At 43.2% G+C, this 24,208-nt stretch overlaps 3 protein-coding genes across 4 annotated transcripts in view; all 3 read right to left on the bottom strand.

Moving 5' to 3' along the window:
• cers3a (ceramide synthase 3a) overlaps positions 1–1,502 on the bottom strand; it is a 33,054-nt gene extending 31,552 nt beyond the window's left edge. For both annotated transcript variants that reach the window (XM_061963748.2, XM_061963749.2), the window contains exon 1: positions 1,411–1,502. The gene's annotated coding sequence lies outside the window, so the exon portion shown is untranslated. The remainder of the gene's footprint in view (positions 1–1,410) is intronic.
• On the bottom strand, positions 1,059–11,048 carry lins1 (lines homolog 1). Its single transcript, XM_061964618.2, has 6 exons — positions 10,728–11,048; positions 10,576–10,665; positions 5,676–5,808; positions 5,089–5,598; positions 4,861–5,017; positions 1,059–1,986 (listed from the first exon to the last, which is right to left on the bottom strand). The coding sequence occupies exons 1-6, from the start codon at positions 11,046–11,048 to the stop codon at positions 1,458–1,460; spliced, it is 1,740 nt and encodes a 579-aa protein (XP_061820602.2). The 3' UTR covers positions 1,059–1,457.
• A 688-nt stretch (positions 11,049–11,736) lies between these two features.
• LOC133608962 (uncharacterized) overlaps positions 11,737–24,208 on the bottom strand; it is a 73,430-nt gene continuing 60,958 nt past the window's right edge. Inside the window, exons 33-48 of the mRNA XM_072913402.1 lie at positions 23,765–24,012; positions 23,506–23,689; positions 23,226–23,439; positions 21,481–21,653; positions 19,629–19,698; positions 19,366–19,487; positions 19,260–19,291; positions 19,025–19,193; positions 18,839–18,934; positions 15,697–15,737; positions 14,546–14,728; positions 14,365–14,463; positions 12,839–12,967; positions 12,663–12,702; positions 12,166–12,286; positions 11,737–12,096 (exon numbers count right to left, since the gene is read on the bottom strand). Coding sequence (XP_072769503.1) covers positions 11,889–12,096; positions 12,166–12,286; positions 12,663–12,702; positions 12,839–12,967; positions 14,365–14,463; positions 14,546–14,728; positions 15,697–15,737; positions 18,839–18,934; positions 19,025–19,193; positions 19,260–19,291; positions 19,366–19,487; positions 19,629–19,698; positions 21,481–21,653; positions 23,226–23,439; positions 23,506–23,689; positions 23,765–24,012 — 2,129 coding nt within the window. The 3' untranslated portion in view covers positions 11,737–11,888. The remainder of the gene's footprint in view (positions 12,097–12,165; positions 12,287–12,662; positions 12,703–12,838; positions 12,968–14,364; positions 14,464–14,545; positions 14,729–15,696; positions 15,738–18,838; positions 18,935–19,024; positions 19,194–19,259; positions 19,292–19,365; positions 19,488–19,628; positions 19,699–21,480; positions 21,654–23,225; positions 23,440–23,505; positions 23,690–23,764; positions 24,013–24,208) is intronic.

Here is a 24,208-nt window from a genome sequence, read left to right as displayed (position 1 = left end):
ATGCACAATCCAGTGAATTGTTTGCACTTTTTTTCTGTTTTTGTAGAATCACACCAACTGAGAAGTTTTGTTTAAATGTTACAAATAAACTTAACTTCGATATCATTTGGTTCATTTATTTTGATAATCATGTGATTGAATGCATAGTACGAACAGAGACATTATCAGCATCACTTCTCAATAGTGCTTCAATACGGTGGGAGGGGTGTAAAAACATTGTTGTCCCCTGGGAGGAACACGACCGAAAATAATTGACATGAATTTGCCTTTTATTATTTTTTTATCTATCTATCTATCTATCTATATATATATATATATATACATATATATATATATATATATATATATATATATATATATATAGGCACAGTTACTGTGGTTTATCCGTTATACAGTGCTCAATACTGGGGTTGAGCGGAATATACGTTAGGTCAGGAAAAACACAAGAGGCTATATCATCCCTACAAGCCTGTTTCGCAAGTTTTATTTTATAAAATCCTTGTCAGGCTTGTAGGGATGATATAGCCTCTTGTGCTTTTTCCTGACCTAACGTATATATATATATATATATATATATATATATATATATATATATATATATATACATATATATATATATATATATATATATAGTGCTGTTAAATTTATGTTTTTAATCAGATTAATCACACTTTTAAATTTGGATTAAGCATAATTAATCACAGTAAATTATTTACAAAATAAAATGAAAATTCAAAAAAGATCCCGGTATATTGACACAAATGCAATAAATAAATAAATAAATGAATAAATAAATATATATATATATATATAAGTGCTGTCAAATTAATATTTTTCAATCAGATTAATCACACTTTTGAATTTGGATTAAATTACTTACAAATTTAAATTAACCTAAAAAAAAATCCCGATATTTTGACATAAATACAATTTTATCGTCAGAATGTCATAAGCATATTTTTTTTTTAAGTTTTACTTGAATGTAGATAATTTATTTGCTCAAAACCTGGCAACAGTTTTATCCCAAGTCTTGCTTGTTTTGTTTTTTAATCTTTTTTTGGATCTCATAACAACCCACGCCGTCTTTCGGGTAACCATTTGTGGTAAATTAATGTAAAAAATAATTTAAAAAAAATACAAATAAATTGCGTGTTTAATCTGCAAATATACATGATTAATGCGATCATTTTTTGTGATTTTTCCCATGAGTTAACTCGTTATTTTTGACAGCCCTTTATATACATATCTAATCACACCCGGATCGCCTGACCATGAGGTGGTTCATGCACAGGCAAAAATCAGTATAGTGTGTCTGATTTGTTCGGATGTCTGAGTAGAATTTTGTGTTTTTGGAGTGACCCTGGACAATAAAAAAAATCAAATGGTTCCCCAGCCGGACTTTGGACCCACCTGTCCTACAGTATTGGTTGAGAGCTTGATGAATCCTGGATGTTCCTTTACGTTCTGTTCTGTCCTTCACACTCGTCCACGTGCGCTAAAAGTTTGAGGAGCGACTCCGCGTTGTAAGGAAACATTTTCTTCGTCTGCAGCTTGTCCACTAAGAGGCGGAGCTTGGTCAGGCAGCCCACGGCACGCGCCAACGTTTCACCGGCCGCCGTGGTTCCACAGTCCAAACCCGCAGCGGTCCCCTCCACGTTATCTGGCTCGGACTCGTCAGAAGTGTCATAGTCCACCAGGCTCCGCCCAGAACTGGTGCTTACTTGACCTGAGTCGGACTCGGTTGCGGTCACGGGGGACACGCCCACTCGCTGGCATGCGGCAGTGAAGCCCTGCCAGTCTGTCCTCAGGTACTTGAGGTAGCGCACCAGGTACTCCAGGAAGCAGGTTTCCATGGAGATGAGGAAGTCCAGGAGCACGCGGTGATCAAAAGCCACGCTCTGGAGGACGGACAGGAAGTGACAGTGGGGGTTGCAGCCGAAGGTGCAGGCGGGGTCACCGGCGCCAAAGTCCAACCTGGGATCCTCTCTGCAAGGAAAGGACGGAGCGTGATGTCACGTCTAGGGATGATGTTCAAAATCGGTTCTCTCGGTTGTTCGATAAGAAAAGAACCGATTCCATGGACTCGAATCCCTTTTTGAGAACCGGTTCCCGTTATCGAGGCCACTATAGTAAAGAAAAAGAGTTGGTTCTTTATTCGAATCCCTGGGAACGAATCCCTTCCCACGTACAGGAAATGCCCTGTGGGACCTGCAATGTTATGCCTATTTAATTGTAGACTCTTACTGACACCTTGTGGCCATATGAAAATACTACGCGTCATTAGTTTGGGCACTTCCGGGTTGAGACAATTGAGACGTAGACAAGTTGTGTTAGCTCTTACAAGCCTTGGAAAAGATTAGTCTGTAAGTAAACTGTTTAACTTGTTTATGTAACTCAATATTAAGGTGGAAAATGGTTAAGTTTGATACTAAGATGTTTATTGAAAAACGATTTTTGTGCACTGTTTCAATAGATGTTTTGAGGACTTAAAATGGCTGCCAGTCGTATATTTCCACCATCAAAATAGTTTCAACACTCAGAAGTATGTTTGATGATAGTACTGTATATTTGTGTGAAGCTAATATTTACATATTGTGTATTACGTACATTTCAGTATGTTAATTGAATCACATAGCTTATACATTTGTCATTGTGTGTATTTCAATTAAAAAAAATAAAAATAACAGTACAGTGCAAGACAAAAGTAAAGATAGGAAAAGACAGAGCAAGATCAACCACAATAAAGAGCCTAAATGGATTCATCTGCTTTGGATTGTTTGTTAGCTGTCTGCCAAGCTGTATAACCTCAACACGTATAGTGAGGGCAGAACAGGCAATATGCAATTATTGCCAGGCTTCGCTCTCATGTAAAGGTGGAAGAATTGTTGATTGATGACTGTGATGTTCTTAGTGTCATAATGTGTGTAGTTAGTATGTTCCAATAGCAGCAGAAGTGCACTTTTTGGAGAGCTGTATTATTTTCAGTTTTGTGCCCAAGGGAATGATTTTATTTAACACTATATTATTATTTATACACCTATAGTGATCACAGAGACAGGTTGTTTTTGTGTTACTGTATATATTTGTTTTTCTGAAAAACCCCACTTACTATACTTTGGGTAACAACCAGTGACGTCCAGTCACTAGAGGCAGGTGAGGCGGGGCCTCACCTGCCATCATGGAAAGAAAAAAAATGTAAAAAGAAAAAAAAATAATTAAGTTGTTATATGTATCCAGTGATTATACTATGAAGTTATTTTCCATTTAACTTCACCAGTTTTAGATTATTTTTATTCAAAATCGCTGAATTTTCACATTTGCCGTTCAAATACTGAGAAGAGACGGTGCGTTGAACCAGTTGAGACACGTCACTGCGTTGTGCCTCAACATGGATTCCGGACTCGGCTAACTGCTGGCCTGCTGTGCAGTGAGACTGTATTGCTATATGAACTATATTATACATTTCTAGTTTAGTTAGCTGAGGTATATAATGTACAGTGTATTTTGTCAACAACTGTATGTGTGTAACATATTTCTTGTGCTGAGTGATCATAAAACGGCTGCAAAAGACGCACTGGCTGAGGCTCCAGTAATACCGCCTCCTGCACCCCCGCCGTAGAATTGTTATATCAACTAAAGCCCACACTTAAACTTTCCACGTGCAAGACTGAATCTATTTAAAAAAGTTATTTCATAAGAAGCCAAAAAGTGCAAAAACAATAATGTTCGTGTTGGAGGAGTTGTGAATGACTGCAGGGCCACAACATTAGGTACACCTGCAGACTGCAGGTGTATCTAATTCACAACTCCTCCAACACGAACGTTATTGTTTTTGCACTTTTTGGCTTCTTATTAAATAACTTTTGTAACCTATTTTTATGGGCTTTCCTCTTTGTGATGTTAAGTTCCTGTTATGCGCTGTTATACAGTATATGCCTTGAGCTCTTATTTTGAAGGCGCTAAGAGCGGCAGTGATGACACGTTGCGGAGGTTTTTGAAAGAAGGTAAATAAAGTGGTCCTCGTGTAAACTGGAGCCTCCGTGTTTGTTATTTTGTAGTTTCATACAGTATAGGCGACATTTATAAACCCTCGGTTACACTTTTTTAAATAGATTCAATCTTGCACGTGGAAAGTTTAAGTGAGGGTTTTAGTTGCGGCGCATGGACTTAATTTATAAGTAAAAGTAAGAACATAATAACGTTTTTTTTATTAAATGTGCTTTTTTGTGTGCTACAGTTTGTATGTGTAAAGTTAAAGTTAAGTTAAAGTACCAATGATTGTCACACACACACTAGGTGTAATGAAATTTGTCGTCTGCATTTGACCCATCCCCTTGTTCACCCCCTGGGAGGTGAGGGGAGCAGTGGGCAGCAGCGGCGCCGCGCCCGGGAATCATTTTTGGTGATTTAACCACCAATTCAAACCCTTGATGCTGAGTGCCAAGCAGGGAAGAATGCTGGTATGAGCTTTTAAACATAACCCGTTAACTGCTGCCAATCAAATGGTGAATAAGATACTCTTTAGGGTTCATATGTTTGTAAATCTGACTGTGATGAAGTCAGTGCCTCACCAGCCATCAACCTCACCGCACGTCACTGGTAACAACAGTCGACATTTTTTTTTTTTAGGGGTGTAACAGTCAATATTTATTTACTTAATGTATTTTATTATAAAATAAAAGTGAGCTTTTGTTAAACCAAATAATTTTTTTCCCCATATACAACAACCTATCTGGATTCGATAAAAGAATCGATAAGGAACGGGTTCGATAGGAGGATTCGATAATGGGCTCGAACTCGATAATTTCTTATCAAACATCATCCCTCGTCACGTCCAACAGGAAAGAGGCCGGGTCGTACCTGAGCTGGAGGAAGATGGCGAGAAGAGCTTTGGCGGCCTCCATCATGTCGTCATCCTGCTCACTAAAGACCCGCGTCAGCAAGCGGCAGGTGTGGACCGCCTCCGTCTGCCTCAGGAAGGACCACAGAGCCTGCAGATACCCACAAGCCTCGGCGCCTTGAATAGAAGATGCGTTAAATCTCCATGGCGACAGGTAACTCGGGACGCTCGTTGCCTGTTAAGCTTACCTGCGGCGGCGGACCGCACGTGATGCTCGACGCACTTGATGACGAGCAGGCCGACGGCTCTCAGCATCACGCCGTCACCGCCTTCCCGGAGCTTGCCGCTCGTCCCCCCGAAGAAAGACGCCGACTCCACCCGGACGCTCGGCAACCAGCCGCCGGCTACGCCGTTCAGCACGGCGCGAGCGAGCAAGGCGACGTCAGAGGGTCCGCCCCCCGCCAGCCAGTCCTCGCCGGCTTTGTGCAGCGCAGCACGCTTCAGCAGCAGCGCCGCGCGCTTGCTGAGGAAATAACGCGGCGAGCAACTCACGGCGACCATCAGCGCGGCCGCGTGCGCGTGAACCAACGTCTGACAGCCCGTGTACGCGCGGCCCTCGCTGGACGCCGTCAGCAGCTCCAGAAGTTCCAACAGCTGGCAGAGCGTGTCCACGTCCGAGGCGGCGCCCACGGGAAGCAACCTGGACGCCAACGTGCTGACGCTGGCGTCAAACGCCATCAGAACCACCCTGACGAGCTCTGATGAGATGAAAGCAAAAGTCGAACTGAGGTAAATAAAAACACATTCTCAATTCCTTCCGGATGTGAACTTTGACCTGCACAATTGTCTTTTAGAAGTCTTTTGAGGACGCAGTTAAGCGACCACAAGCAGGTGTCCAGATTGGGGCCGGCGGGCGAGCTGAGGAATGCCTGCTCGCACGTCTGCTGCCACACTGGACTGACCGAACCCTGAAATGACATCACATCATTTTACGTGCTTTCAAAAAAGTCAATAAAGTAACGCAAATTGCGAACTATAAGCCGATACTTTTTTCCGGCGCTTTGAACCCTGCGGCTTATACAAACCCTGTTTCCATATGAGTTGGGAAATTGTGTTAGATGTAAATATAAACGGAATACAATGATTTGCAAATCATTTTCAACCCATATTCAATTGAATGCACTACAAAGACAAGATATTTGATGTTCAAACTCATAAACTTTTTTTTTTTTGCAAATAATAATTAACTTAGAATTTCATGGCATGTTCACCACTGTGTTACATCACCTTTTCTTATAACAACACTCAGTAAACGTTTGGGAACTGAGGAGACACATTTTTTAAGCTTCTCAGGTGGAATTCTTTCCCATTCTTGCTTGATGTACAGCTTAAGTTGTTCAACAGTCCGGGGGTCTCCGTTGTGGTATTTTAGGCTTCATAATGCACCACACATTTTCAATGGGAGACAGGTCTGGACTACAGGCAAGCCAGTCTAGTACCCGCACTCTTTTACTATGAAGCCACGTTGATGTAACACGTGGCTTGGCATTGTCTTGCTGAAATAAGCAGGGGCGTCCATGGTAACGTTGCTCCAAAACTTATATGTACCTTTCAGCATTAATGGCGCCTTCACAGATGTGTAAGTTACCCATGTCTTGGGCACTAATACACCCCCATACCATCACACTGCTGGCTTTTCAACTTTGCGACTATAACAATCCGGATGGTTCTTTTCCTCTTTGGTCCGGAGGACACGACGTCCACAGTTTCCAAAAACAATTTGAAATGTGGACTCGTCAGACCACAGAACACTTTTCCACTTTGTATCAGTCCATCTTAGATGAGCTCAGGCCCAGCGAAGCCGACGGCGTTTCTGGGTGTTGTTGATAAACGGTTTTCGCCTTGCATAAGAGAGTTTTAACTTGCACTTACAGATGTAGCGACCAACTGTAGTTACTGACAGTGGGTTTCTGAAGTGTTCCTGAGCCCATGTGGTGATATCCTTTACACACTGATGTCGCTTGTTGATGCGAAGGTCACAGGCTTAGCTGCTTACATGCAGTAATTTTTCCAGATTCTCTGAACCCTTTGATGATATTACGGACCGTAGATGGTGAAATCCCTAAATTGAGAAAGGTTTTTCTTAAACTGTTCAACAATTTGCTCACGCATTTGTTGACAAAGTGGTGACCCTCGCCCCATCCTTGTTTGTGAATGACTGAGCATTTCATGGAATCTACTTTTATACCCAATCATGGCACCCACCTGTTCCCAATTTGCCTGTTCACCTGTAAGCTCTATTTTACCATGCTCATCAAATAAGTGTTTGATGAGCATTCCTCAACTTTATCAGTATTTATTGCCACCGTTCCCAACTTCTTTGTCACGTGTTATAATAATGATAAATGGGTTGTACTTGTATAGCGCTTTTCTACCTTCAAGGTACTCAAAGCGCTTTGACACTACTTCCACATTTACCCATTCACACACACATTCACACACTGATGGAGGGAGCTGCCATGCAAGGCGCTAACCAGCAGCCATCAGGAGCAAGGGTGAAGTGTCTTGCTCAGGACACAACGGACATGACGAGGTTGGTACTAGGTGGGGATTGAACCAGGGACCCTCGGGTCGCGCACAGCCACTCTTCCACTGCGCCACGCCGTCCCTGTGTTGCTGGCATCAAATTCTAAAGTTAATGATTATTTGCAATAAAACATTTTTTTTATCAGTTTGAACATCAAATATGTTGTCTTTGTAGCATATTCAACTGAATATGGGTTGAAAATGATTTGCAAATCATTGTATTCCGTTTATATTTACATCTAACACAATTTCCCAACTCATATTGAAACGGGGTTTGTAAAACGGTGCGGCTAATTTACGGATTATTCTCTGCCGACGGCCATGAAGAAAATCGTTTTCATGAAACACATGCAAAGACACTGGAATGGTGTGTGTGGAGGGGGGCCGTGGCCTGCGGGCCTGCCGCGGAACGGGGTATGTCAGGACCGGCCTCAAAGACAGCGACAGGTGCGTGGATGGCCCAGGTGGGCCTTGTTATCGAATCACATGTCGCCCTTTATTAGCAGCAGCCGGGAGGAGAGGAGTAGTTGGAGTTGGAGGTGCCGCAGAGGAGAAAAAGACATTTCGCTGAAAAGCAAAAGCCTTGCACTATTCTATGAAAATAAAACAGTGTTATACCCTGAAGTATAGCCGGGCTCTCCTGGCTGTGCGCGATGGTCCGAAGAACTCACTAGAGGGCAACCTCTACAGTGTGTTATTGTTTGTGCTACGGCGCCATCTTTTGGTCGAGTTCGCTCACTGAAGGTGCTGCTAAGTGAACGACTACAGTATTTTCTTCTGTTTAGTCCTTTCAACCGGGAGTACAAGTGCCGCTCCGCTACGTCTTCTAGACGTCCATAACGATTCTGCTAAAAAGGACTCTTCAATCCCCACTCCAAGCAACATTTGTAAGTTTCACAATATAACTAAAACAATTCTTACTTAGTAAGGCGTCCCATGTGTGATGTCTGTAGCAGTGTTTTCATGCATATTTGTACGCGCTATCGTAATGTAATCAAGTTAGCGTCGTTGGCATTAGCGGATACGCTAACACGTTTACAAATGTTTTGTAATGTTTCTGTTTTGTAAATTCACCAAAACCTCACCGTGGAGTTATTGAGTCTGTTGAGCTGATTGAAGAGCTACCTTCCGCAGCTAGTGGGTCCATGACAATGACTTCTGTTTTGTTTGACCAGCCGTTTTACTGCCGTGTTACAGACACCGTTTGGAAACAATTGAGGGATGTAAATATACATTTACAAAATATTTCTGTGTAAATAACTCATTTCGCAACGTACAGTATGTATAAGCGCCTATAGCCCGGTGCGGCTAATATATGGAAAATATATTTTTTTCTTCTGAAATTTTAGTGGGTGCGACTTATACATAGTCCGGAAAATACAGTACTTTATGTATTCATTCTTTCCATTTTGACATCAAAAATGTACTGCATGCAACTGCATATCTTTCAAACTTTAAAATAATCTAATAATGAAACAAATATTAAATTAAATGATTTAATTATTATACATTCCACAATTGTTTGGTGAAAATAAATATCTGTTTAATTTATGCAAATTATCATCAAATTGTACCAAGTAAAAATGACAATAGTTTACTAGAAAAATTCTGGCAACTGACCTGCCAGTTCTTCCACGTTAAAACAAATGGCAGCTCAGTTGCCAGAATTGTACTATAAAACAGTGGTATTGTTTTTCCATTTACAGAAATATGAAAAAAAAAATGAAAAAAAGACTGGAGGTTAATTTGTGTCGTTATCACAGAAGCTCCCGCGACCCCGAAGTGAAATAAGCGGTAGAAAATGGATGGATGGATCACAGAAGCTTTTTTGGACACTGAATTCCTGTAAATAATTTTTTTGCATCTGAATTTTGTGAACTGATTTTTTTTTTTTTTCATAAAATTGTGCTGACAATTACATTGAATAAATATTTATGAGCAAAATTTGAGTGTACAAAAATACAACCTTGTTAAAATAAAGTAATTCAGTGTGTAAAAATTCAGTGCAGAAATATTAGGTTGCTTTTTTTAACCAACCAATATTTCTGTACTTAATTTTTCTGAACACTTTTATTCAATTAAATTTTCAGCATAATTTTATGTAAAGAAATCAGTTCACAAAACTCAAACAAATAAAATCTGTTACATAAATTCAGTGTCCAAAAAAGCTTTTGTAATAAAGACACATATTCAACTCCATAAAAACACTGTATTTGTATTCTATTATGGTCATACTCTTGTTCATACTTGCCAACCTTGAGACCTCCGAATTCGGGAGATGGGGGTCGGGGTTGAGGTGGGCGGAGTTGGGGGGGAGGGGTTTGGTGGTAGCGGGTGTGTGTATATTGTAGGGTCCCAGAAGAGGTCAGTGCTGCAAGGGGTTCTGGGTATTTGTTCTGTTGTATTACGGTGCGGATGTTCTCCCAAAACGTGTTTGTCACTCTTGTTTGGTGTGGGTTCACAGTGTGGCACATATTTGTAACAGTGTTAAAGTTGTTTATACGGCCACCCTCAGTGTGACCTGTATGGCTGTTGATCAAGTATGCCCTGCATTCACTCGTGTGTGTAAAAGCCGCATATATTATGTGACTGGGCCCGCACGCCTTATATATGGAGGAAAAGCGGACGTGACGACAGGTCGTAGAGAACACCAATATTGTTGTCCCGGTGGAAATCGAGAGAAATTCGGGAGAATGGTTGCCCCGGGAGATTTTCGGGAGGGGCACTGAAATTCGGGAGTCTCCCGGGAAAATCGGGAGGGTTGGCAAGTATTCTCTTGTTTGCTAGCGGCGACGATTTCAGTACTATTGAAGATCTTTGCTCCTTCTCAACTCTGTGGTAATATTTTTTTCACAAAATACAACCAATAGTACGTCAATGTTAAACCTTACTTGTGAAAAGTAATCCCCCGATTTCTATTTTCAACAGTCCGCTCATTTGAGCAGGAAAACGCTGAACACCAGCAATGGCATCTTTGTTTTCTACCTGTCAACTGTCATTTTAGGCTGCTCGCCGGCTCCTCGTCACCACTTCAAGATGGCGGCCGAATTTCTCGCGTCACAGCAGCCAATGCTGCATCTACTTATAAGATGTCTATGCACAAGAGGTAAACAACGTAGACAACGTGCAGGAAGTAAACGTATACTTACAGACATGCGCAGTTGGTAGAGAACCGACGAGGAGGCGCTCTTTCCCGCCATATGACGGATGAGTTGATCTTTGCAGGCAAAGTTAGCTACCTGCGACATGTTAGCATTAGCATGTAGCAGGTAGTTCAGGCCGAAGGGACTCGGGGACTCACCAGCAGAGACATGGCGTCCATGTCCTCGAACAAGACTTTGACTGCGAGTTGGTAGAAAGCGGCTACTTCCGGCGTGGGAGCCGTCGTCATGGTAACCACCCTCCCGAGAACGGTCAGACCGATGCAGGTCAGTTCCACGACGTTGTCGCCGCCGTCGTGCTCTTCCTGCGCGCGCACACCGCGGACTATCAGCCCTGCGAGATCCACGGCGCCGTGTCGTGGGCGTGTGGCATGGAAGGTGCAGTCGTAGACCTCAGAGAGGTTGTCCTGGAGCTCCGACGCCGTGCGGCACACGCTACCGACGGCGGGCGCCGCCGCCATCTTGGTTCTTGTCGCGTCACCTAAGTCACGTGGTGTTTGCGGAAATACAAAGGCCTTGCCCTCGGGTGTTCGGAGGTAATAATGTTGAATTATTCATTTCAGTTAAATTTTTAAACACCTTTTAGTGGACACGTTCTAAAATTGTTCTGTAGCGCCTGTCATGTTCGTGTTTGTAGCAAGTAACTTAGTTTTAATGACTCCCGTTCTCAACCATAGACATGTTATAAGTAGACAGCAGCATTGGCTGCTGTGACGCGAGAAATTCGGCCGCCATCTTGAAGTGGTGATGAGTTGCCGGCGAGCAGTCCAAACTGACAGTTGACAGGTAGAAAACAAAGATGCCGGTGCTGGTGTTTAGCGTTTTCCTGCTCAAATGAGCGGACTGTTGAAAATAGGAATCGGGGGGATTACTTTTCACAAGTAAGATTTAACATTAACGTACTATTGGTTGTATTTTGTGAAAAGAATATTACCAGAGTTGAGAAGGAGCAAAGATCTTCAATAGTACTGAAATCGTAGCTGCTAGCCAACAAGAGTATGACCATAATAGAATTGCTTGCGCACCGGGTTATCAGACGCACTGTCGAGTTTTGAGGAAAAAAAGGTGTTTTAAGTGCGCGCCTTATAGTCCGGAAAATACGGTATACTGTAGCTTACTGACAGGAAGAAGATTTTTTGTTTTGTTTTTTATTTTGTGCAAAAGCAAACAATAATTCAGGTGATACAAATGATGCTATTCAAATGGCTTGCTGCTGATTTAGAAAGTGAGTATCATGTGGGGGGAAAAAGAAAAACAAACTGCATGAAAGCTTCAGTCATGGAGGAAGAGGAAGGAGTTGCTCAGCGGCGCCCCCTTGGTTTGCTGGTGCTGGTGCTGGTGCTGGCCGACCCACAAGCAGCCTTGCTGCAGTGGCACGCCTCCACCACAGTGGCGCTGTGCTGCACCTTAGAGCCGTCAGGACACGTCAGTTCCAGCTCCCGCCGACTGGTGGCGCCCTCGCGGCAACACCCGCACTGGTACGTCAAGGCGTTGGCAGCCAGGGAGTATCTGCACGCCGGGTAACCAAAGTAAGATCGCGAACCTGATAAAGTGTCTCTCAGCGGCGAGACGACTCACGTGGTGGAACTTCCACAGCGGCCCGCGCAAGACGTCACGTTGACCGGGAGACTGCTGCGACAGCCGTTCGATTCCACCATGCTCTCTTGCGTTCGCACCACGCAGACGCCGCTCAGCTCACCTGAAAAACGGAGGACACAGGTCTTCAAACCTACTCAGTGGCCTAGTGGTTAGAGTATCCGCTCTGAGATCGGTAGGTCGTGAGTTCAAACCCCGGCCGAGTCATACCAAAGACTATAAAAATGGGACCCATTACCTCCCCTCTTGGCACTCAGCATCAAGGGTTGGAATTGGGGTTAAATTACCAAAATGATTCCCGGGCGTGGCCACCGCTGCTGCTCACTGCTCCCCTCACCTCCCAGGGGGTGATCAAGGGTGATGGGTCAAATGCAGAGAATAATTTTGCCACACCTAGTGTGTGTGTGACAATCATTGGTACTTTAACTTTAACTTAATTTGGGTCTCGCATCAGGACCACTGTTGAGACGCAGACTTACAGCGTTGGCAGCAGCCGTCGGCGTCGGTCGTCTCCGTGCCCTGGAACATGAATGACACAAAACTTGGCACTCTATGTACATCACAGCATATGAAATAAACTCCATCGAGACGTACTGTAAAAAATCTATTCTAGCAAGAAGGTTGATTCCCAGAATGCATTGCTGCAGGCACTCACAGGCTCACAGTCGCGTGGGTTAAAGGGGGGGCAGGTGGTTCTGGTCTCCTTGGTAACCAACTGTCCATTGATGCTCTCACAGGTGAACTTGGTGCACGAGTCTCCCGGCGGCACAAAGGTGCTGTTGACCTGTCAAGAGCACAGACAACATGAAAGGCCTAATGAAACCCACTACTACCGACCACGCAGTCTGATAGTTTATATATCAATGATGAAATCTTAACATTGCAACACATGCCAATACGGCCGGGTTAGCTTACTAAAGTGCAATTTTAAATTTCGCGCGAAATATCCTGCTGAAAACGTCTCGGTATGATGACGTCAGCGCGTGACGTCACGGATTGTAGAGGACATTTTGGGACAGCATGGTGGCCAGCTATTAAGTCGTCTGTTTTCATCGCAAAATTCCACAGTATTCTGGACATTTGTGTTGGTGAATCTTTTGCAATTTATTCAATGAACAATGGAGACAGCAAAGAAGAAAGCTGTAGGTGGGAAGCGGTGTATTGCGGGCGACTGCAGCAACACAAACACAGCCGGTGTTTCATTGTTTACATTCCCGGAAGATGACAGTCAAGCTTTACCATTGGCCTGTGGAGAACTGGGACAACAGAGACTCTTACCAGGAGGACTTTGAGTTGGATGCGCAGATGCAGTACCGTGAGTACACATGCAGCTGCGGCTTCCAAACATTTGATCGCCTGCCCGTACGTGCGTGCCGCTATGTGCATGTCACGTACGTAACTTTGGGGACTTTGGGGAAATATATGTGCTGTATGAACTTTGGGGAGGTGAACGGTACTTTGGGCTGTGGGATTGAGTGTGTTGTGCAGGTTTTTGAGTTGTATTGGCGGGTTATATGGACGGGAGGGGGGAGGTGTTTGTTATGCGGGATTAATTTGTGGCATATTAAATATAAGCCTGGTTGTGTTGTGGCTAATAGAGTATATATATGTCTTGTGTTTATTTACTGTTTTAGTCATTCCCAGCTGAATATCAGGTCCCACCCGCCTCTCACAGCATCTTCCCTATCCGAATCGCTCCCACTGCCCTCTAGTCCTTCACTCTCACTTTCCTCATCCACGAATCTTTCATCTTCGCTCAAATTAATGGGGAAATCGTCGCTTTCTCGGTCCGAATCGCTCTCGCTGCTGGTGGCCATGATTGTAAACAATGTGCAGATGTGAGGAGCTCCACAACCTGTGACGTCACGCTACTCGTCTGTTACTTCCGGTACAGGCAAGGCTTTTTTATCAGCGACCAAAAGTTGCGAACTTTATCGTCGATGTTCTCTACTAAATCCTTTCAGCAAAAATATGGCAATATCGCGAAATGATCAAGTATGACACATAGAATGGACCTGCTATCCCCGTTTAAATAAGAACATTGCATTTCAGTAGGCCTTTAAAATCCAAGCATTTTCAAGGTTTTTAAGCACCCGTACGAACCCCGCAAGTTGGACGTCCTCTTAATGTTGTGTTTCTAGTCCGTGTGTGTGTGTGTGTGTGTGTGTGTGTGTGTTTTACCCCTATGACGTGTGTTGTGTTGTCAGACGTGACGGCGAGGCAGCTTGTTTGCACGCACACACCGCAACACTGGGACGCCCCGGGTCGGTAGTCGAAACCCTGCGGACGGCCAGAAGCGGTTACCAACAAAAGAAAAGGTGGCCGACAAAAGACTAGAGTTGGCGATTACTGGTCAGCTGACCTCGGAGCAGTTGGTGTCGCACACGACGGGCGTGCAGGTGATGGTGTTCAGTCCGGTGCGGGGGTCCGTGTCGTGCCCACAGTAACAGTCCTGGCACGGCCCCACCGTAAAAGGCTGCGGTGTAGTTCCAGATGCTCCTGATGGAGGCACTGTTGGCTTGGAGGCTGCTATCTTGGTGCCAGGCTGCAAGAACACACAATAATAATAATAATAATAATACCATTTATTTACAAGACATTATACATCAGAGATGTCAAAGTTGTTTTCACTGAGGGCCACATGGCAGTGGCCCTCAGGCTAAATACTACTATTACACCATTTTAATGCATTTACTAAAATGTAAAAAAAATATGGTAAGTTGCAATAATTTTACCTCAAAATATAGTGTATATTACTGTAAATGGGAAAAACAGTACTGCTGTTTTTATGGTAAAAAAAAAAAAAAAAAAAGCCAGAATTTTTATGTAAAATTTACATTTGTTTTTTTTACTGTAAATAAAAAAAAAAGCAATTTAACAGTACAATTTTGGCAACTGAGCTGCCAGTTTTATTGTTGTTGTTTTTTTTAACCGCAAATCAACAACTGTAGATTTTTCGGTGTATAACTGTAAATGCCAAAACGACACCACAGTTTATTACAGTAAAGCAAGTATCCCAAATATTAGCGGAGGTAAAACCGCCCAATTTGTGTCAACTAAAGTAAAATGACTGAATTTTGTAACAAATTCCTACCGGTACCAAATTATTGGTATCAGGACAACCCCAAGGGCGCACTTTAGACACCCCTGGAACAGTGAAGTGAAGTTTAGTCAATTTGATTTATATAGCGCTTTTCTCTAGTGACTCAAAGCGCTTTACATAGTGAAACCCAATATCTAAGTTACATTTAAACCAGTGTGGGTGGCACTGGGAGCAGGTGGGTAAAGTGTCTTGCCCAAGGACACAACGGCAGTGACTAGGACAGCGGAAGCGGGAATCGAACCTGGAACCCTCAAGTTGCTGGCACGGCCTCTCTACCAACCGAGATGTGCCGCCCCAGATAGATAGAAGAAAACCTCCACTCTGTATGTTTGACATTGTTGACCTTAAACTTTTGAAGACTATACTTGTGTGTGTGTAGAAAATGCATCCTGAGTCATGAGTGTGCTTACCTTGTACTCCATCAGGTCGTAGACACACACACCTTTAGGCTCTGTACACACACACACACACACACACACACACACACACACACACACACACACACACACACACACACACACACACACACACACACACACACACACACACACACACACACACACACACACACAAGAAAACATAGGGATAGAGTTAGGCTGCAGTGCACATTGTTGATTGTACTAATGTCCTGTCGTTTAAAAGTAGGAATATTTATACTACCACAGTATGTTTAAAGCAATTTTGTAAGTTGTACAGTTTAACTGTTTATTCTTACTAAACTGTATCATGTGTGATGTCTGTAGGAGTGTTTTCATGCATATTTGTACGTGCTAGCGTCATTAATCAGCAAATATGCAAACACATTTACAAGTGTCTGTGTTAATATTATTAATTTACACTGGCATTCTTTCAGTTTTGCAAATTCCTCAGTAAATTCACCAAAGTGTCACCGTGGAGTTATTGAGTCCGTTTAGCTGATTGGAGAGCTAGCTTCCTCATCTAGTGGGTCCATGACCATGACTTCTGTTTTGTTTGATCAGCTGTTCTACTGCCGTGTTACAGACACTGTTTGGAAACAATTAAGGTATGTAAATAAACATTTATAGGATCTTACTGTGTAAATAACTAACTTCACAAGATATATATCTGCGGCTTATAATCCAGTGCGGCTAATTTTTGGAATACCGTATTTTCCGGACCATAGGGCGCACCGGTTTATAAGACGCACTGCCGATGAATGGTCTATTTTCGATCTTTTTTCATCCGGATTATAGGGCGCATTAAAGGAGTCATATTATTATTCCTTTTTTTCTAAATGTAAAACACTTCCTTGTGGTCTACATAACATGTAATGGTGGTTCTTTGGTCAAAATGTTGCATAGATGATGTTTTACAGATCACGTCTTCTCTCCGTCATCTTTGTTGTAGCGGTGTAGCGTGCAAGGACGGGAGTGGAAGAAGTGTCAAAAGATGGAGCTAACTGTTTTAATGACATTCAGACTTTACTTCAATCAATAACGGAGCAGCATCTCCTCATCCGGAAACAACAACAAGGCCGGAAATGTGTACCGTGAAAAAACGTCCGACCGGAACTCTCTAATAACTAAAGTTCCTTGAGTGAATAATGTAAACTCACTACACCGGTATGTTTTAGCGCTTTCATGGCGAGTTTACTGACAGATATAAGTAAGAACTTTACACTACTTTATATTAGAAATGGCAACAGCAGAGGATGAATGTCCCATTACAAGAAGATAGAGTAAAAGAAGAAGGTTATCGACTACGGCGTCGTCATGGACCACAAAGGCGGACGTGCGCAAATTTTCAGGACTTATGCAGATCCCAAATACACATCAGCAGGTACCAGAAGGTAAGAAAAGTTGCTTTTAAACTTAGACTTAGACTTCCTTTTTATTGTCATTCAAATTTGAACTTTACAGCACAGATAAGAACGAAATTTCGTTACATAAGCTCATGGTGGTGCAGGATAAAAAAGCAATAAGGTGCATATATAAATAAATAAATATATATAAATAATATATAAATATATATATATAATAAATAAATATATATAAATATATATTTGCAAATATATATATATATAATATTGCAAAACAAAACGCCAGATAATATATCTTACCTTATACACACACCATAATAATACTCGTATGTTTGAACACATCAAGCGGTGCGGCTTCATAGCTTACCAAAATCGTACTAAAACATTTTGATAGATTTTTGAGCGCCGTGTGAAATGTTCTATATTTTCAATGTAACATATAAAATGTTTACTTGAGTCATATTGCCATCATAGTGCAGTCTACACGTATCTCTTATGTGTGACTGCCATCTACTGGTCACACTTATCATTTCACCATGTACCAAATAAAATCCTTCAGAATCAGAATCATCCATCCATCCATTTTCTATCGCTTATTCCCTTTGGGTTCGTGGGGGGCGCTGGAGCCTATCTCAGCTACAATCGGGCGGAGGGCGGGGTACACCCTGGACAAGTCGCCACCTCATCGCAGAGAATCAGAATCAGAAATACTTTATTAATCCCCAAGGGGAAATTTAAATTTTCAGCACAATCCCATTCAAGATCAGACAAACATTACAGGGAGACAGAACAGGATCGCTGACGGGTCTGCCAACTTACGGAGCTTGGTAAAACAAAACCAGAATTATTCCGCACATTAGGCGCACAGGGTTGTAAGGCGCACTGTCGAGTTTTGAGGGGAAAAAAAAGATTTTAAGTGCGCCTTATAGTCCGGAGAATACGGTACTTTTTTTTTCTTCTAAAATTTAGTGGGTGTGGCTTATATTCCTAAAATTAGCTACCGTATTTTTCGGACTATAAGTCGCAGTTTTTTTTCATAGTTTGGCCGGGGGTGGGACTTATACTCAGGAGCGACTTATGTGTGAAATTATTAACACATTAGCGTAAAATATCAAATAATATTATTTAGCTCATTTACGTAAGAGACTAGACGTATAAGATTTCATGGGATTTAGCGATTAGGAGTGACAGATTGTTTGGTAAACGTATAGCATGTTCTATATGTTATAGTTATTTGAATGACTCTTACCATAATATGTTACGTTAACATACCAGGCACGTTCTCAGTTGGTTATTTATGCCTCATATAACGTACACTTATTCAGCCTGTTGTTCACTATTCTTGATTTATTTTAAATTGCCTTTCAAATGTCTATTCTTGGTGTTGGCTTTTATCAAATAAATTTCCCCCAAAAATGTGACTTATACTCCAGTGCGACTTATATATGTTTTTTCCCATCTTTATTATGCATTTTCGGCCGGTGCGACTTATACTCTGGAGCGACTTATAGTCCGAAAAATACGGTATATAAAATATTGTTGGGAGGTTTTTTTAGAGGGCTGTATACATGGTATAGGTGAATCCTCATTACGTGCATTGTTAGCTGCCTCGTGCTAGCAGTTTTTCACTATCTAGAATGCACAGAAAAGGAAAAGACATGTGTTTTTGTCTCGTATAAGGATTGCGGATGATCATCAAAATTAAAAGTGCAAGTGGCTTGATATTTATTTTTTGGGGGGAAAACATAATAAAAGACGACGATGTGACTTACCACAGGTGTAGGACAAGCAGCAGGTGCCGTTGGTGACGTTGGCTTTGAAGCCCGGTGAGCAAGTCAGAGGCGGTGGGCACAAGTTGCTGTTACATTCTGTTGAGGACATTTCAAGTGTTTCATCATTGTTGGAAGGCTATAAATATCCAATCAGCTTTGGACGTGTGACGTGATCATGTGACTAACCACATGACGGTGTGGTGCAGCAGCCGTCCGTCTTGTTGACGAGCTGCTGGCCGGCCTCGCTGCACTGCAGGTTCGGAGCGGGCGGACATTGGACGGGCTCACACTGGATGCCCATGGAGTCGGCGTCGCACTCACACGTGTTGCAGTCGCTCGTCCACCTGTCGCCGGGCTAGTGAGAGAGAGAGAGAGACAGGTTGCACTCGACTCCTCTGCATGAATGATGGCGGCTCAGCACCTGCTTGGGTCTGCCGTCCGGTCCGACGCAGTCTGACGTTTGAAGACAAGAACAAGCGGTGAGGGATGTGCGGTTGAGTCCACGATGAAGAAGAAAGCGGGCTTACCGCAGAAAATGACACAGGTGTCGTGGATGCTGTTGAACAAGATGGCGCCATCGGGACAGAAGCAGCCCTCCTTTGTCCTGTTGGGCGCCGCGGCCGACAGAGGTTGATGCAGGTGGTTATACCTGATTACACAAGATGTGATGAGGTCACCTGTGGACGCTCATGACTCGTCAACAAACTGTCCAAAGACAGTGTGACTTTAAAACATTGTCTTTTATGATGGCGAGGAACAGATCATTTCTGGGTCCATTTGTTCGTAGTACCTGTCATTACATGTTGGCTCCACAAGGGGGCCACAGGCCACGAAGACTTGGTCGGGTGGACACACAACATCTGTCAAGGAGAGATTTTGCTGACATGTGGAAAACAATAGCAATAATGACAAGTAGGGGTTTGAATCTTAGGGCACCGAACAATTCGATCGGATTCCTGGGGTGACCATTTGATTCAGAATCGATTCAACACGATTCTCAATTCAACACGATTCTGTCATGTCTGTGTGATCATGTTTTTGTTTTGGTCATGTTCGGTTTTGTTTTTGGACTTTTTGTGCACTTTTGTTTTGTCACCATAGCAACCATTAGTTTTCACCTGTCACGTCACGCACCTGTTTCACGTTGTGAGTCACGCACCTGTTTTCGTTAATCATGTCTATAGTATTTAAGTTCATTGTTTTCAGTTTGTCGTTCTGACGACATCCCGCATTTATACTCTCCACACACCCTTATGACCCTTGCTGCGCTTTTTCATGCCGTTTTTTCATCCAAGTAAGTTTTCTTTATTCATGCCATAGTTTGCAAGTTTTGTTTAATTGTTCATAGTTTCTGCCAATGTGCAAGTTCTGTGTTTATAGTCTAGTTTTGAACCTCCGCCCCTGTGTGCGCCTTTTGTTTGATCCTTTTCTTTGTAGTTATAGTGTTTAAATAAATCATGTACCCACCTTCACGCCACATCTGGTCCAATTCACTTGCACCTCGGGAGAACAAACCAAGCCATAGTCCAAGTCTTGACAGATTCTCGGTTCACACAGACTCTCACAATGGAATAGTTGGTATAATAATCATAATGAAACTTTTCATAACAGGTTACAGGTTAGAAAAGCTTTTTCCGGTTGCAAGGCGATGGCCTAAAAACATATTATTATAAACTGATTCTTATATATAATTTATATTTTATTTTATTTCATACATTTTAGAAAATTATGAATTAATTTAAGATCGGAATTAGAGATGTCAGATAATGGCTTTTTTGCCGATATTCCAATATTGTCCAACACTTAATTACCGATTCCGATATCAACCGATATATACAGCTGTGGAATTAACACATTATTATGCCTAATTTTGTTGTGATTCCCCGCTGGGTGCATTAAACAATGTAGCAAGGATTTCCAAAATAAGAGAACAACTTCAACTCAAGTTATGGAAAAAGGTGCCAACATGGCATTGCCATATTTATTATTGAAGTCACATAGTGCATTTTTTTTTAACATGCCTTAAAACAGCAGCTTGGAATTTGGGACATGCTCTCTCTGAGAGAGCACGAGGAGGTTGAGTTGGGCAGGGTGGGGGGGTAGGGGGTAGCGGGGGTGTATATTGTAGCGTCCCGGAAGAGTTAGTGCTGCAAGGGGTTCTGAGTATTTGTTCTGTTGTGTTTATGTTGTGTTACGGTGCGGATGTTCTCCCAAAATGTGTTTGTCATTCTTGTTCGGTGTGGGTTCACAGTGTGGCGCATATTTGTAACAGTGTTAAAGTTGTTTATACGGCCACCCTCAGTGTGACCTGTGTGGCTGTTGATCAAGTATGCCTTGCATTCAATTGTGAGTGTGTCAAAAGCCGTAGATATTATGTGACTGGGCCGGCAGACAAAGGCAGTGCCTTTAAGGTTTATTGGCGCTCTGTAATTCTCCCAACGTCCATGTACACAGCGGCGTTTTAAAAAGTCGTAAATTTTACTTTTTGAAACCAATTCCGATAATTTTGAAACCGATAATTTCCGATATTACATTTTAAAGCATTTATCGGCCGATAATATCGGCAGTCCGATATTATCCGACATCCCTAATCGGAATGAATAAGAATCGTGATTCGGATGTGAATGGCTCGTGTTTCTCACCGCACTCGCCGCCAGTGCGGCTCCTCCAATCCACGCATACTCCCTCACTGGAACACTGGGTGGCGTACGCCTCCAAACTGGAGCAGGAGTCGTTGGCGTGGTTGCAGACGTCAGACACACACGATGCCACGAAAGGTCCGGGAGGTATGAGCGCGTGGCACGGCGCGAACACGCTGCAGAGGACAAAACGTCGCCAGAAGAACATCAGCGCTGGAACATTTGGACGACAAGCGGACCAAAACTTGCTGTCTACTAGCGCCCCCAAGTGGACGCTGACAGGAACGGTTTGAGGACAACACTTGTTTCTCACATGAGCTCCAAATTCTGCAGATCGTTTACACCTAAACAACACTACATCCTAGCATAGAAATCATCAGCTACAAAAAGCCCTACACCAGGGGTCTCCAAACTTTTTGACTTAGGGGCTGCATTGGGTTAAAAAAATTATACTGTGTGTATATATATATATATATATATATATATATATATATATATATATATATATATATATATATATATATATATATATATATATATGTATATATAAAATATATATATATATATATATATATATATATATATAAAATATATATATTGTATTGGTTTTGGAGGTGAAAGCTACCAAAATTCCCCCGGAAAAAGTTTGGGCACCCCTGACCTGATGCCTACGATAGCTCATGGCAACTATAGCTGCCAGTAGAAGTAGTTACAAAATGTATTTACTTGGTTAAAACTGGGGCAGCGTGGTGGAACAGGGGTCAGTGCATGTGCCTCACAATACGAAGGTCCTGAGTTCAATCCCGGGCTCGGGATCTTTCTGTGTGGAGTTTGCATGGTCTCCCCGTGACTGCGCGGGTTCCCTCCGGGTACTCCGGCTTCCCCCCACCCCCAAAAACATGCACCTGTTGATTGGCAACACTAAAGCAAACCAACAGGCCCTCCAGCGAGTAGTTAAAGCGGCGGGGTAAATTACAAGGACAATACTCCCAGAGATGAGTGCCATGTACACAACTCTCTGCCGAAAGCGAGTACACAACATCCTGAAGGACAGATGCCACCCAGCACATGGCCTCTTCAACCTGCTACCCTCTAGAAGGAGGTATAGATCGAGTCGACCACCAGAATGTCTCACAGTCTGTATCCCCCAGGCTGTGAGACTGCTAAATGAACTAAATGCCCCTTTGCTGCCCCGGACCATCTTATTACCTCACTCTTCACCACCTCAATAATTGTGCTCTGGACATTGCATTGCTGCAACATCAACGTAACACCCATCATACATCTGACTGTTCCCACCCCCACACCCCTCTATTCGCCATCTTCCTGACAATGCTAAACTGTAAACTATGGTCAACCTGCACTTCAATGCAGTTTCTATGCCGCTGGACAAAGCTCAAACAAAATCCCGTTGACATGTATGACTTAAGTGTTATTATGACAATGACAATAAAGGAATTGATTGATTGATTGATTGACTGAAATTGGCCTTAGTGTGTGAATGTGAGTGTGAATGTTGTCTGTCTATCTGTGTTGGCCATGCGATGAGGTGGCGACTTGTTCAGGGTGTACACTGCCTTCCGCCTGAATGCAGCTGAGATAGGCTCCAGCGACCCCGAACTGGACAAGCGGTAGAAAATGGATGGATGTTTAAAACTGAAGTGAATACTTTGAGTGGCTCAGCCACACCCAGACCTTACTTCCAGCGGCATTTCTTAAAAGTTCTAATGTGAGTGCAGTGGCCTTACCTGCTGGTGATCAGGTCACAGATGGCGGGTTTGCAAACAGCCTCTGTGGGTGAGGGCGAAGGCGTGACCGTGGTTATTTCCGTGGTAACTGGCGAGCCGGTGGGGGTGACACAGGGCGTTCCCGGGACAAGCCAACTGTCGGCAGAGTCATAGCAGTGCTGCCCCTGGCCGTTGGGGGAGCGGCAGTCGTTGGCCTGGTAGTTGTCGCACGTCCCTAGAAGACGAGGTTTGGTCACGTTATGATTTGAGACCTTGAAGGTCTGAGTCCATCAGGACTCACCACACTGTCCCTCAGTGTTGCCACCAAAGAGGGAGTTGGACAGGTGGATGGTGAAAGACGAGCCCGTGTAGACCACATGGCTCTGGATCTCTGGTATCCCCAGTGTAATCACCAAGTCCGTGCTGGTGATGCGCAGCACTGAATTGCTCCAAGCGGGATATATGCGTTTTTGGTTCACAAATACCTGGAGTAGTAAAAAGATGTCAGGAGGAGTGCAGAATTGTTTTATCCCCGCGAGTCGCTTAGTTTCAATCTTTACCGCATTGCTGACACTTCCCAAAGTCTTCCTCTGAATCAGGAGCACTTGATGGGATTTGTAGGTGATATTCAGAGCCTGAGGACAAAACGAGCTGTCGGAGGGATCACAGTGATGCCTGATGACCACCACTGTCAGCTCATGCTTGGCGATGATCTCTTTCACCAGGTAGTAGGAGCAGTTCTTTGGGAAACTGAATGACTTCCCGTCAAACGTCATGTAGTGGGAACCGCCCCAGAAGCTGCACACGCCTGCGGCACAAGACCATGTAGCAGAAGGACACTGCAGACTTCATGAGAGCCAACAAAACATGACAACACATCGCTTACTGTACAATGTCTGCTGTCATTAGGATGCGGACTGATAGAATGTTGTTGTAATCCCGTTTAGATGAAGAATGATTCCTAATCCTTGCGAGGAAAAGGGTGGTGTCTTTTCATGGTAAAT

Source organism: Nerophis lumbriciformis, linkage group LG06 (genome assembly GCF_033978685.3).
Source record: "Nerophis lumbriciformis linkage group LG06, RoL_Nlum_v2.1, whole genome shotgun sequence".
Classification (NCBI taxonomy): Eukaryota; Metazoa; Chordata; class Actinopteri; order Syngnathiformes; family Syngnathidae; genus Nerophis; species Nerophis lumbriciformis.
Note: the sequence above shows the minus strand (reverse complement) of the source record. Positions and strands in the feature narration are given on the sequence as shown.